The sequence below is a fragment of the Acipenser ruthenus genome, chromosome 20 (assembly GCF_902713425.1).
Source record: "Acipenser ruthenus chromosome 20, fAciRut3.2 maternal haplotype, whole genome shotgun sequence".
In the NCBI taxonomy this organism is placed as follows: domain Eukaryota; kingdom Metazoa; phylum Chordata; class Actinopteri; order Acipenseriformes; family Acipenseridae; genus Acipenser; species Acipenser ruthenus.
In genome coordinates, this window is record NC_081208.1 from 25,852,394 (window position 1) to 25,867,146 (window position 14,753).

At 36.0% G+C, this 14,753-nt stretch overlaps 2 protein-coding genes across 2 annotated transcripts; both read right to left on the minus strand.

Annotated features, from left to right (window-relative positions):
• Positions 1-1,916: 1,916 nt before the first annotated feature.
• LOC117425384 (CKLF-like MARVEL transmembrane domain-containing protein 3) lies at positions 1,917-10,731 on the minus strand. The gene is made up of 5 exons (XM_034042274.3): positions 10,356-10,731; positions 4,570-4,725; positions 4,300-4,395; positions 3,873-3,981; positions 1,917-3,534 (listed from the first exon to the last, which is right to left on the minus strand). The coding sequence occupies exons 1-5, from the start codon at positions 10,470-10,472 to the stop codon at positions 3,506-3,508; spliced, it is 507 nt and encodes a 168-aa protein (XP_033898165.3). The 5' UTR covers positions 10,473-10,731; the 3' UTR covers positions 1,917-3,505.
• Positions 10,732-11,175: 444 nt separating this feature from the next.
• Positions 11,176-14,675, minus strand: LOC117425943 (chemokine-like factor). Its single transcript, XM_034043273.3, has 4 exons — positions 14,460-14,675; positions 13,418-13,576; positions 12,713-12,808; positions 11,176-12,376 (listed from the first exon to the last, which is right to left on the minus strand). The coding sequence occupies exons 1-4, from the start codon at positions 14,517-14,519 to the stop codon at positions 12,266-12,268; spliced, it is 426 nt and encodes a 141-aa protein (XP_033899164.1). The 5' UTR covers positions 14,520-14,675; the 3' UTR covers positions 11,176-12,265.
• Between the last annotated feature and the right edge of the window lie 78 nt (positions 14,676-14,753).

Genomic DNA, 14,753 nt, shown 5'->3' on the forward strand with positions numbered 1-14,753 from the left:
TGCAGAATCATTTATCAATTGCTTACACAGCAGCATGGATAGACTGGGTAAGTAGCCAGCTTAGTACACAGATGTTTTGCAAACCAACATTGATACAGTGTTGCTTTTATTTACCATGTGCATGACTTTAGTTTAAAAGTTTCAATTGGGCTTGGTTCAAAGTCAATATATTTTTAAAACAATAGGGAACTGTGTAAAAATCTGGACTTTGAAGTGCTGGAGTGTCCATAAAACAATAAAACACAACTGCGGGTTTCCAGTAAGTGTCAAAATGCAGCAGACTGGACATTGCCTCTAGCTTTTTCAATATATCCATCTATTACATTTTCAACCTCCTGCGGGAGCCATTTAAATATTGCTTAATGTTACTATTGCTTAATATTACTACTGTTAGAAATACATTCATAAAATAAAAGGCAAAATGTGGAGCCTAGAAAAAGTATATTCACACACCGAAGTGAACAAACCAACCCCCACCCAAACATTTTGGCAGCTGGAAATCAGCCATTTTTAACAGCACACAGACCGCTGTGTCAAACTTGATTTGGTTGATGCTATCAAGCATTGTAACATCAACTTTGGAGCACACTGCAAGCTTATAATATAAGCAACTTGAGTAAATGTTCCCTTTAAAAAAACATAATAGAAGAAACATAACTAATGCAGTGCCTAGCAATGCCACATTGTATTTCCCATATAAACACATTTTGAAGTAGGAAGAATTGAACCATAAAGATCACTAAAGAACATTTTACCAGGGCATACAAATGTAGAACTGCGTATTCTGTTCACAGGGGTCATGAAGGGACAGTCCACACAGATGGTCTGAATTTTCTCTTCTGATACTAATTCAGTTATAACCTGGCAAAGAAACCTCAATGTACAACCCTCTGCTGTTACCCAAAGACTGAAAGAAATTAAGAGGGCGTCTATATTCTTTAAAAGACAGGAGATGCAGATCAGCTGTAAAAACAAGCATAAAAATACAGTCCGCACTCGGATATCCGTTACCCAGATACACATCAGTAGCATTTTACCGTCCTCATATTAAGAATAAAATCAATCCCATATATATATAATACACGCAACAAATTAATGCACTTACCCATCGCATGTGATTACCAACTCCATCACCAGTTTTCTGATACAAAGCCCATCTCTTCAATCATGTTACAATTGACTTGTTTAACTGTCACAGTCTGTGTTTTTCTTTTTTTTCTGGCATGGCAAATCAGTCTGACTTTATTGTGCACTGCAGTTACACAGCACTTCCTCCAAAAACAAAGTGAACAAGACAAGACACGGTAATGTAAAAATTAAACACTTAAACAGTTTTAGATACTGTGGTGCATTTAGATACTGTGATGCACACTTTAGTTGCTTTTGTGCATTTTCATTTGCAAGTGAACTGTGACATTAGGGCCTTATCGGGCACTATATTCTGCAATTCTGCTATTACAGTCCACGTGTCATCTCTTTTGGCAAGTGACATTTTCAGAATCATGTTATTTTGAATTAAAATACTACTTCTGTTGGAAATATAGTACTGTAGCAACAAAACCAACTACAGTACATATACATGGAAGCCTACTTATTTTAAAACACAGTGCTTTCAGCTATGTATTTTTGACATTGCATATTTTTTGTGTTCCCTGAAAAAACGGACACACTTTTGTCTTACTGCTGTGTTATTCCCCCAAATCGTGCGCTAACAAATTTCAGTGAAAGAATCAATGTCTCCCTGTACAGTTACTCAAACCCAAATCATATTTTTTCTTTCCGTACGAAATGTGTGTGTGTGTGTCTGTGTGTGCAGGGCAGGCAGGGGGCTGTTTGGGTGGTAGGGGGCAGGTTACAACATACTCACCTACATACACGTCAAATCAGATGAAATATTCAGATATACGTCACACTCGTTTAACCATCACCAAAGTCAAAATTTTATTGGGTCAGTTGTGTGAGTGCTGACTGTATGACAAAATGGTGTTATGCCAAAACTCCCCAAATTAGCTGCAGCTTTTAAAGTGCTATATTAACAATAACACTAGTGGTATATCTCCCAATAAAAATGCACATATCAAAAAATACTAAACAGAAGTGCACAATTAGCTTTGTATCGTATGGAATACATATAAGAGGACCATTCTATTAAAGCTGTTTGTACAATTTCCATTGAATGGTCCAATAGCTGAAGGCACTATGGAATGTTTGCTCACTGGAGAACCAAACTTTTATTTTTTATTAACCACCAGTGCTGGCTAAGGTGGAATTGTCAGATACACAGCAAATCCTGACTGATTATTTCAAGTTACAAGGAAACTGAAGATTAAAATCAAATAATGTAAACCACTGCTGACAGACTACATTGCAGTATTGCAGTTAGCTTCGGCAAACCAGTTGCTGAAGGACCAATCGCAACACTTAAGATGCTGTTTGTAGTCTGGTCATTTGAATTATGTTTATTAGTGAATAACAGTATTGACTATACTTAAATCTCCGCATGTTTCTAATAGATTGCAAATATCTGTCTACCAATCAGTTAGTTTTATGTCTGCTAACCCCACACCACTAGTAGATACAAGCAAAAAAAAAAGCTTCCTCGAGCAAACCATTCACAGTGAGAGGTATCAACCATCATTAGTAAGATTACTGAGAAGTCTTTTCACTATTATTTCCGCCTAAACTTCTACACTTCGATGCACAAACACTACTAGGTAACAAGCAAATAAGTTTCAGTTTTCCAATGTCTGAAATATGTGTGTGTTGTACCTGTGTAACAAATATTAAAATGTCAATATAAATTGTATATTTTACTACAGCAACATCACTTACATGGTCATATCATTCTTCATTTGTTTTGACAAGGCATTAAAAATTACAAAATTATTAGAAATGTATAAAATGAGACATTTAGTGTCAGCTAATCAGTCATTTAAAAAACACACACACACACTGAAAATGGGTTAATAATACTGTGCTGTCACGAACAATAGCCAGTTCACAATTCTGAATGGTAAAACAGTTTTAAAAGAAAGGATTGTCATTAATTTAAGGAAGCTATTCAAGCTACTTCTGCTGCTGCTACTGTGGAAAAACTGTCTCATAAAACCCCAACACAATTCAAACTGAAGGGTGCTACCCATCAAAAGGCATTGATTGTCCTTGTGAAGTCTAACATTGTGCCCTTTTAAAGTATGGAAACCCCCCTTTGAGAGCAACAATGGATAAATACAGTGCTGGCTACAGTTCATTGTGTGGTGTTTCCATCTGCCAGGTTTAATTGCGCTGCAGTGATGTGTTTTTCCACAGCAGCAGCGTCATGAAGCAGACTCTAGCATATAAAGTGTCTTTACTGTAATGGGCTAGCTTTCTCATTTCTTACAAAAGGACCTGTTCTCGATGGACATTGCATGCATTGTCATGTACTGTAAAGTATGAAGAAAGCTTCAATATGGCAGCCTTCATGCCATTTCAGGGCGGAGGTCCAGGCAATCCAAAGTTTGCTTTAGTCAGAATCAGAGTTGGAGTCGTCTTCTGGCAATACAAAACAGGAACAGCAGTATATAAATAGATCCAACAGCTGAAAAACTACATGCAGCACAAATAGAGTCTACCTCTTATCATTATGACTAACATATAAATATCTGGCCAGACGTTGGAAATGACATACTACATCCAGTACCAAGAAATAGAAGAGAGGAATCCATTTCTTTAACAGAATGCCGAAAGATGTTTTTTGTTGTTGTTTAGGCAGCAACACATTTACAGTTGTCGGTTTCAATGCACAGTATTTACATCACAAGACTATGTGCTTGTAGCTGTGAGAGAATCTATATTCATTGCTACAGCTCTGACAATTAAATCTTTCCTACCTGTGTTAGGCTGTTCCGTCGTGTCGCCTTGCTTCAGAAAATTAGCCAGATCGTTAAAGATGACATAGAAATCCAATGCAAACACTATGGTGGCTATGAACCCAAACACCTGTAAACAGAACGGTCACAGCTAGACTAGATACGAATACCATCTGGATGCACAAGACACAGCCTGGGAAACATGATACACAAATAGGCTAGTAAGGGTCTTTTAAAAATCAGTCTTAAACTAAAAGTTCAAACATGATACTTGAACTGAGTGAGCACCTGTGTGGTTTTATGCAGTAATATTTCAAGTGTAGGATACATTTTGTAAAACCCAGAATCACACAGCTGCTTCTTCATTTAATAAGGACTTATAAGAAGTTTTTATGAAGTCATAGCAGCAAATGGAATCCCATTTTATGTAATATCGATGTGTACTCACCCCAGCTGCTTTGGATGCTGCGTCAGTATATCTTGAAACAGCGATTATTGAAATAATGAAGTAGATAACAGAGGCACTGACGCAGCGCAGGAAATCCTGGGGAAAATGAAAAATATTAAAAATAAAATCAGTTAAAAAGGTGCAGTATCGTAAAGACTGTAAAAACTGTTTTTTATACTGAGGTGGCCTTAAAATATGATTTAACACATAGCGGGCACATTTGCTGACTGTAGGTGGTTATTGCATTGACATCCTATTGGCCGCACTCACCATTAGTGGCCAATGGAAGCCCTTGAATTGCTCATTGAACTTGCTGGAGTAGGCGAAGAGCAGGAAAAAAGCGAAGAGGAACTCGACGAGGGGCGCCGTCAAAAAGGCTGCTGCGCTGGACGCCACGAAGCAGATGAAGCAGATGAAAGACAGAGCCTGGGAGAGGAGGACAAACCGATAAATGATCTCAACAAGCAGGGTGTACAGATTGATACGCGTAGCTTTCTTAGAAAATGCTAGTTTACAAAAAACAGCCGCTTCTTTTCCTCCAATATAACACATACTGTTTCATGCCTTCACTGAGCCGATCAATCCATTAAATTCCATTTGTAAGGTTTCCTGCTGAGTCACACAGTGGAGGCATTGCTTATTCATTTCTGATGAGACTTGGTTAGGATTCTCACCATCTTACTTACATTTAGCTATGTATGTTACTAGCATACATGTTCATATAAAAGTGAACACTAGTGCTGCCTGGCACAGTATACTGAACTCAAGCTCCAATAAACCCATCAGGAGGTTTAACTAATGCCATTGGTGCATTTCAACCTTTGGGAACAGGAAGTGAGAAATTACCAACAGGCTATTCTGTAACTTCAAATAATCTTCAGATTGCATTTCAGTGGTTAGTTGGTTTTACTTCAGGCTTATTTAAAAATCAACAAGGCCTCTTTCAAGGGTAAATGTGGGGATAGTTTATTGAGCCACACCATGGCTATTTTTTGCCTCATGTCTTCTGTCTAAATTCAATTAATTTAAATTGTTTTGTCGCAGAATGCACTTTTAGCAGAAACTAATTTTGAAAGAAATGCAACACTACTTTACCTAATTAAATAAGTATGTGACATATAGAAATAAGTCATACAAAAAATGCTCTGAGGGCAGACTTGGCCTGCTTAACAGGTATGCACTGTTGAAATAATAGTCAAATAACATGTCTGTTTATACAATCTCAAATAATAGTTTGTCTTTTGAAACAAAATTCTGAGGTATCTGAGTTTATTGACCAACATGTTTTTGTTTTTTTATTTTACATTTTGAAACATTTTCACTTCTAGAATTCCACACAGTGATAATGTTCAAGAATGCTCAAATAGAGTCATATCATCCAAACCTCTCACAAGTAACTGCTTCCTCGCTTTGCAAAGGGTTACCAAAACTAAAGACAAAGCAAGATAAATGGTGCCCTTGAACTTAAAAACAACTTGAGTGCAGTACTAAAGTCGTTATCCGCTTTGAATGTGAAAGAAACTGCTAGCATGAAAACACTACAAGAAAGGCAGCAAAGTTACAATGCAGCTTGCTTTTGCAGCATCTGAAATGTGTCAAATGTTTTAGCAAGCCACCACTAACATCTGAACTATCAGAGTGCTCGGTTACTTAAACAGTACTACAAGTTTCCATTTCCTCATCACAATCCCCAGTAAATGTTTGATCAGTATTCATGATAGAAGCCCCACCCAATGGAAACATTTCAGTGGAAACTGCCTATCGTAAATCTCGTGGAACATATTGCTGTGCACGTTCTCAGCTTCAGCAAGAGAGGCTTTGACAGATAATGTGTAACTGAATTCACCCAGACATCAAGCTGTTGAGGATATAGATGTGTTCAGAAAACACAGATCTAAAATATTTACAATTATGCTTTTATTTTGAAAGAGAGGTTAACCATGGAAGGCATCAAGCACGTTGAAAAACTTGACGAGTCACACGTTTTTTAACACTGAGAAAGTGAGTAAAACATCTAAACACTGGCAAAAAAAAAAATGGAGAATGAAGGTTGTGTTCATGTAATTTTGTGCACTCCATTAGCTCTATATAACCTGTTTAACGTTTTTGAGGCAACAAAGCCAAAATGACCTCTGTGATTTCACAGGATAGGACTGCTCATGTAACCACCATGTCCTTCAGTGCAGTGACTGCATTGACCAACGCGTCCATCAAGACAGTCTCCCGGGCGTTCCTGGAATTGCAATGTTTACAGGAAACGACCCACAGACAGCACAACTCCCATTGGATACGAGCAATGACTGATTAAGCCTGCAGACGTGTGAACCATACTGTGACAAGCACAACATGCACTGGAGCGGCCCCAATCACACCCACGTGAACGGAATCTACGCATTGTGGACAAGTAAGCCATTCTGCAATTCTCATCATAAATAATGCTTGGACACTTTGACACATAAAGCTTCAGTTCAACAGCTAGCTTTTTTGCAAGAATGTCTTAACTAGAGACGATGTATATGCACCAATAGTTTACAATAAATGACCAGCAAGTGTTGGATCTCAGAAATAACACAATTAATGCTACACAGTCATTGAGTTAGCAAACAGAAGCTTTTTAATAAATACTGTTTAGAAAACTGTACAAAATAGTAAAATAGTGCAGTTACTGGTTTCAAGGAGAAGAAATATTCTGTTACATGAACATACTAAATTACATACTGTATTAAAATACACTGCTTAGCCAAAGTTGGGTTTTTCCTGTTATTTCCTGTTACTAAAATGCTAAGAAAAAAGTTCACAGTTGCCTATTATTCTCAATGGGGCCACCGGGGTTAAAACTGACTGTTCCAGCAAATTAAAGCAGCATTCCTTTTTCCAAGAACTATGTTTTCTTCAGCTGCTACTGGCCATGTGCTAGACTCTGTTGTTTTAGAACATGTTTTCCTAGTACTGTGATGTTTTTTTTTTACCTCATGGTGCCTTTGTGGTTTCTTCGGTAAACGAAAGACTAAATTAAAAAAAAAAAAAAATGTCCTGCATTTTTTTTTTATGTAAAAGACATGTGTAAGCCATCACTACAAACAGCACCATTGTCCGAGGCATAGGATTACATTATACCAGTATTGCATACATGCAAACCAAAAAAAAAAAAAAACTGAACACGTAGCTCCTTCAAAAGGTGGCAGAGGTATTGTTTGTAAGAGTTTGTTAAGGTAGAGAGACAGGTGGTTTGATATGAATATGAGGATATTTAAATAATGTTCATTTAGAGACTGTTACTGTGTATAGAATATTAAATGACCATCCAGTCGCAGAAACATGAAGCATTCATTTTGAATAGCTAAACTACCCATCTGCACTTTTTCTATAGTACCTCACGATTTAAAAACTCATAGATTTGTTTAGGTCATGTACAATTTATTGTCAACATGTACTGTACTTTACTGTGTAAGGGCCCTTCATTAATTCCTGCCCTTAAAATTCCCCCATGTAATATCACAGTGCATAGATTTGTATTAACAGCTGTTCGTCTTGGTCTTATTGGTTACAGGCGTGCTTAACAACGCCAAATTCAACAATATCCTGATTTGATGTTAGTACTGCAGTAACAACACTTGTCCACCTGATGTTACACAATTTAGTCACCAGGTAACACTGTTTGAAATGGAAAAGAGGCACCAAACTGCAATGGACATTTCCTCACAGATATGAAACAGCCAGAAGTGCTAGAGACCCTGAACTGAAGACAAACTCAAGCCTACTTTTTTTTTTTTTTTTTTTTTTTTAACAGGAAGCAGTGTAATAGTGTAATTTAGTAGTTTTAGATTGACTAAAAATGGTTATTAAACTTTCATTTAAGTAAAACATCCCAGTTTAACGTGTATGTGACGGTCAATAGTCATGTGTACCCTTTTTTATGGCCATTTTAAGCTTGTCGCTGATTCAGGCCAGACCAACAACTATCAAATAAATCTTTCAGTAACCATGTGACAAACTGTATTCAGAAGCAAGGGGTAATGTGTGATAATGCTTTTCCTGTTCAATGAAAAAAACTAAAATAATAATGCTTTTAATGGTTGACGTGAATTTACCTCTGCATTACAATCAATTGACTGTTACCTCTTTCACCAGTATACAGCCTTATTATTCAGTGGTCAGCAAACAAATGATGCAGTTGATCTTGCAGCTTAAAATACTGTAGCTCAGTACTTCTTAGAACTCTGACAAGTGTGATATACAGAGCAGGCCTATGTTTAAAATTAAACAGTATGTGGTTTATTAAATAGTACATGGTCTATATACAAAGGCACACTACAGCAGGGTAATTTTTTTTAAAAACTGTCAAACAGTAAAATCGTGTGCATTTCAATATAGATGTAGCTCAAGCTATATATATTTCTATAGCTTAAATGTTAACTAACAAAGTACAACTTTTTAATCAGTATACATCACTTTTTACTGTGGTTAATTTACTTGGAATGCCTCCCTGAGTTTAAAATGTACCTTTTCCATTCAGATGCCCTGTTCTGTCTAGTTCACTCCTCCCCAGAATAGAGACAAGTAGCTTGCTTGGAAATGTGATTGATTCTGGCAATTCAGGAGAAAGTAATAAAACTACCTTTATACTGTACTTCAGCATGGAAGTACTTGCCTAGCCAACTGAATGAGTTGCTGACATTGCACTTTTAAATATTTTAAAGATTATGGGTATAATAATAATAATAATAATAATAATAATAATAATAATAATAATAATAATAATAATAATAATTAGATGGTAACTTTACAAGTAAAGTTGTGGGGCTTGCTTTAGTTCTTTAAAAAGTATTTTTGTGGTAGTGGAAGAACTTTAAAAAGTTTTACTTTTTAAAGCAAAGCAGTTACATACAGTCAAAGTTAAATTTAGTAAAATACTTGGTCTGATTACTTTGACAGACTACTATATCAACTTTATTACTTTGGACTGTGGGGCAGTTCGATCACACATTTCATCAGACATGTACCGTTTGATCAGTAGAAGATATTTTTGAACTGATTTCAGATTTGAATAGCAGAGAAGTAGAGAAAGATTTAAAACACTAACTTTTTGTCTAACTTGTTGGGAAAGTGGTCAAAGTAGCTGATTTGTGTCAAAAGTCACATTGTTTACTAATTGTCTCATGCTTAGAATGTGCTAGAATTTGAAATTTCTCAAAGTTCTATGACAGTTAATTCAACAGTGGGAAGTAGCCTACTGAAAGAAGTTGATGCGGTTACTAAAACAGCTGTACCTCTTGATGTTGATTGGTAGACGCCATTCCTGTTTTGATTTCGTATGTGAATAGCAGAGAAGTAGAGGAAGATGTCATCTAACATTTTGTCTAGCTTGTTGGGAAAGTGGTCAAAATTTCAGTTGTTTATAAAAAGTTAGAGAAAATGTAGTTGATGCAGTTCCTAAAACAGCTGTACCTCTTGATTGATAAAAGTTATTTCTGTTTTGATTTCAGATTTGAATAGCAGAGAAGTAGAGGAAGATTCCATATCCTCTAACTTTTTGTCTTACTTGTTGGGAAAGTGGTCAAAGCAGCTGATTTGTGTCAAAGGTTACATCGTTTACAGTAAATAGAATGTTGGAAGTCTGGGAGTTTTTAAACAATGGGGAGCTTTATAATGTTGAAAAAAGTCCCATGAAAAAGAAAAAAGTGAATGATGGACAAAAAAAGGACAAAAAGCTTAATAGTTTAAAAAGTATAAAATATATAAAAAAGTTGTATACATGCACATTATTCCAGACTGGTCTACACGTTTTAAAGTTTGAACGGTGTATTCCGTGCTTACCGTGCTAATATAACAAATCATATTGTTTTTAAAAGTTCATTTATAAATGCAGACTTGTATATTTCGTTTGTATTTATAAGTTTTTTGGAAACATTAATAAGTAGCTAAACATGTCATTATTTAAGCCGATCATATTCTTTTTTAAACAAGCAATTCAAATCATTATAAAGTCAAAAACAAAGGGAATAGTAATCACAGATAAAATCTACAATTATAAGAAGAAAAACAATGGCTATTACCACTTCAGCAATAAGCAGCTGCCCTTTCCTCGAGGTGACAAAAGCTTTGTCCGGGAGGAGAGCCCTTATTCCAGACTGGCGTGGTGCTGTCGTGTCGGGTGATTCCACATCCCCCATAGCAGCGACTTAAAACTAAACCAGTCGTTATACGCCTAAAAAACAAACGGATTTACAATGCAGTAATGGTCCTGTTAGCACTGAATTTAAAAAGGGGAAACGGAAATCCTGACACTGCGGAAACGTAAAAAAGTTCAACATCTGCATTCTGCAAATCTGGAGACAGTTAGATTATAAATGATGCAAGCGAAGTGGCTCTCTGCAGAGCAGTGTAGGTTTTTCTGTAAACTAGCCTGGGGCTTTGGTGTTTTTTTATCAGCCGCTTAGATCTGTCACATTTCAATGCATGCGTAACTACAGTACGTGGCACTTACAAATCAGCTAGACAATTAACTCAAGACATATACTTACTTTAGTCGTACAGTACCAAGGTGTGCGAGAAACTGAAAGTACCTTTTCAAAGTTCACACAAATTGGGACGTAAACATGGTTTGTTTGTAATGTAAACAGCAACACCTTTTTTTTTTTACTGAGCAAATTTACCTCATTTTTAGACATATTGCATTTGAAGTATTTACGATGTTTGAGTTTAAATGTAAATGAGACAGCAATCTATCAGTCATCAACACAGCACACACACACGTAGCCTATACATAATAAAAAAATAATGTGATATCTTGTAACAATTGTAAGTCGCCCTGGATAAGGACGTCTGCTAAGAAATAAATAATAATAATAATAATAATAATAATAATAATAATAATAATAATAATAATAATAATAATAATAATATACAGTATGAATTTCAATGGTTTTCCTGTGTGGTCTGTCTAGAAAGAGGTCATTAAGGTGACACGTTTTCCCTGTGGTAAATTGAAAAAAAAAAAAACCTCAAACTGCTCACTCTTACAAGGATGCTATTGTCAGACCATAACGTGCACATGGGTTACTGCATTTGAATACTACATTAAACAGCTATTAAAATGACGTTTTAACCTTGTAACAGTGTGTGTCCTTTTTGACAAACAAGGAAAAAAAATAAAGAAAGCTATAAGCCCTTTAAAACGAGTTGTATTTATTTGTCTTATATACATAATTCAATCCTAGAATCCATCCCCAAATCTTAGATTACACACACTGTAACCACACACTCCAGAATCTGTAGGAAATCCTTTTTTTTTCTTTTTACCACCAGAGGGAAGCAAAGACCTCCCCAAACCAGAAGTCGAATTAATGACGCTCCCACATATTCAGTTTCACCTTGATATCTGTCCTTCACAGTTTTGAAATCAAATTGCAGACATTTCGTCTAAATGCAGTAGCCTTCTCTGTATGACAGGCTACACTTAAGCACATATCTGATACAATATCTGTACAATTCTAAAATATACATACCTGCAGAATTTACAAAGACTACAGTATAGCTACTATATTATTATTACAATGAATGTACAAGTATTTCAATTAGATACAAGTGATACAGATGAGATTTCAGAACATGATTGATATTAATACCAAACAGTTACATACAGTGAAAAAAAGCCAACTTCAGATTTCTACTCTGTACAGTGAAAGTTGCTTCAAATGTAATTTGAATTTCTTTCTTTTTTACATTTCTCATGTGCTGCCTCAAAGGTTTAGTAACTAATAACTCCACTGCCCACCTTCCCTCATGTGTTATTTCATAATATTTAATATAATGCAAATAGATAAGAAGATAAACAGGACAGAAGTGTTGATTTTTAAACCATTGGCACAACAACCAATTATTTGTTAGTTGTTCAGGCAGTTGTAAAGACATCGGGTTGTCGTTTTTTCGGCGTGTGACTTCGATACTCATCGCTCCTGTGTATCTAGGATACCCCAGCAGCGCTATCAGAACTCCTTGGTTTATTGAAAGTCACTTTCTTGAAGAGCAGGTAAGCATCCATACACCAGATTCCTGTTGCTATTAAACCTATAATCTGCCAGTATAACAAGAGACATTGATTAATACATTTCACTGTTTGACTGGTGAGTAAACATGCAATATCTTCCATAGCTCTGTGACGGTAGTGAAACTGTTTGTAATAAAACTTAAGAGCTGGTACCATTTATTAGTTTAATTTATATCATATACTTTTAACTAATTGTTTTGGCTACCGAACATTCAGTGGAAACAGCCCAACAAGGGGTCTTTACCTTCAGAAATGTTTCGAAGAAAATTAAGTTAATCTAAGCATCTAAAAATAGCACTAGAGAACTCATTAAGGGTATTGAGAGATTATGTCTGGAGACAAATACAGGTGTCCAAAACTTACCCCGCCAACCAAAGTTCCCTTCGCTGAATAAGTGGAGACAGCAATTAGGCTTATAATAAACATGAAAACTGCTGCAAAAACTGAGTTGAAGATATCCTGCAAATATAGGAGAAAGCGTGTCATTATCAAAAGTCTTGTAAATACAGTAAGGCTTTTAGAAACAGTAGGTGGTGCAGCTGGTTCATTCACGGTTTTCTTGTTAAGGAGTGGAACACTGAAAAGAGAGAATTTTCATCTGGTGCAGTCCTTGACAGCATCTGGGAGGTACAAGCTAATGTCAACCACGAAGAAATATGTGATAATCAGGGTTTTATTGTGATTGGAAATTTGTAAAGGGTGTTATTATTATTATTATTATTATTATTATTATTATTATTATTATTATTATTATTATTGTAAAGCCGAGGTCTTCCACCACAGTGCCCTGCAATGGAGCGTCCTGCTTGGTGGTAGAAAGTTATGAGATTTCTAATTTCTTTTATCTCAGGAATCTAGTTAAGTTCACACAAGTGAAAAGAGTTTGGTTGTCTCACGTTTGATGACATTAGTCTACTAAACCACCACAAATGGCTGTCTATTTAAGAGAGGCACAGGACTGAATGACTGGGGGTGTCCATGATGGTAGCCAGTGCTATTGTTCTTTGCCTTTCATGAGCCCTAAACTCACATTTAAAAATCCAACAAACAAACCAACAGGTGTCTTACAATGAGGGGCCAGAAGAAAACAGTCAGCTTCTTGTTAAGCTTCAGCAGGTACAAGAGGAAGAAGAGGAAGCTGATGACTATCTCCATCCAGGTAGCAGCAACATAGGAAGCAGTTCCAGAGACAGTCACAAAGCAAATAAACGCGATGAAGTTTGTCACCTGGAAAGAAAAAACATTCCTGTTCAGGGGAATACAGCAAAGGCTAGACTCTCAAAGTTTTTTACTCCAAATCGACCTCAGTGCGAGGTAGAGTAAATTTAAATTCAATTTTCCTTTCTGAAAAAAAATAGTACTAATGAACTCTGTGAATCTAGCTATATGCCATCTTTAAATGTATTTACTGCAGATGGGGACAGTGTTTTCTGCCCAAGCCAATTATGAACCGAGGACTAATTTAAGACAGTGGTTGGTGTGACAGGAGGACTTCCTTTATAACCCAGCTGGGCCTAGTTTATACAGAGGAAAAAGAGAGAAGTGAGAGAAGTTAGCCATAAACAAAAGTCCATTTATTTTCTCTGACATTTCTAAAATGACTGTTTCCCTAGCTTCAATGCTAGAACAGAGGAAATGAACATTTCTTTATAACTTCACACCGAGAGAGATTTCCGTTGCATAGGGGAACACCAAGCAGAAGAGTGCAGCTAGCATTTGTTTCTTTTTTTAAATTTAGTATAGCAAAGCCTTTTATTGTGTTTCAAATGTTGCCAAAAAGCACTCCAACCACTTTTATCCCCTTATGAAATGTCAGAAACTTATTAACAAATAGTCTGAAATTCCACAAGACTAACAAAATGTTGCACAGTTTAGTTCTTTTTTGAACAGCACATTAAATTCAATAACATATTTTATCTGGATTTCAATATGGAGGAAAAAGTTCTAACTAACATTATACAATAATAAACAAACAAACAAACAAACAAACAAACAAACAAACAAACAAACACAAACATAACCGGTATTCCCCAACTGGAAAACGTCAGAATTAAAAAAGGCTTTACATTATCATCCCAGATAGGGGAGAAATTAAATGAGTTGTTCTTACCATCTCTGCAATCTTTAGAGCACCCTTCACTGATTTGAGAAAAACCTTGTCTATTTCCATTATGAATTTATAATCATTCAGGTATTGTATATGGACAAATGTATTTCTTTCTTTCTTTCTTTCTTTCTTTCTTTCTTTCTTTCTTTCTTTCTTTCTTTCTTTCTTTCTGTAGCAAGAGGCGGTTTGCTATTTCTGCTTCCTGATTGTACAATTTCCTTCAGTGTATGTGCAACTGTTAGAGGAACTGCAAGTACAGCAACTTTTCTTTAGTGATAGTAACATTGTACCACCATC

Bases quoted from the DNA above. Each gene is read 5' to 3' on its own strand.
- LOC117425384 (XM_034042274.3), bottom strand. From the start codon at position 10,472: ATGGGGGATGTGGAATCACCCGACACGACAGCACCACGCCAGTCTGGA. The intron at 4,726-10,355 runs GTAATAGCCATT...CTCCTCTCCCAG, and splicing joins AGCTGCTTATTGCTGAAGTG to GCTCTGTCTTTCATCTGCTT. The intron at 3,535-3,872 runs GTAGGAAAGATT...TTGTATTGCCAG, and splicing joins GACGGAACAGCCTAACACAG to AAGACGACTCCAACTCTGAT.
- LOC117425943 (XM_034043273.3), bottom strand. From the start codon at position 14,519: ATGGAAATAGACAAGGTTTTTCTCAAATCAGTGAAGGGTGCTCTAAAG. The intron at 13,577-14,459 runs GTAAGAACAACT...TTTTCTTTCCAG, and splicing joins CTCTAAAGATTGCAGAGATG to GTGACAAACTTCATCGCGTT. The intron at 12,809-13,417 runs GTAAGACACCTG...CTATATTTGCAG, and splicing joins TTTTCTTCTGGCCCCTCATT to GATATCTTCAACTCAGTTTT.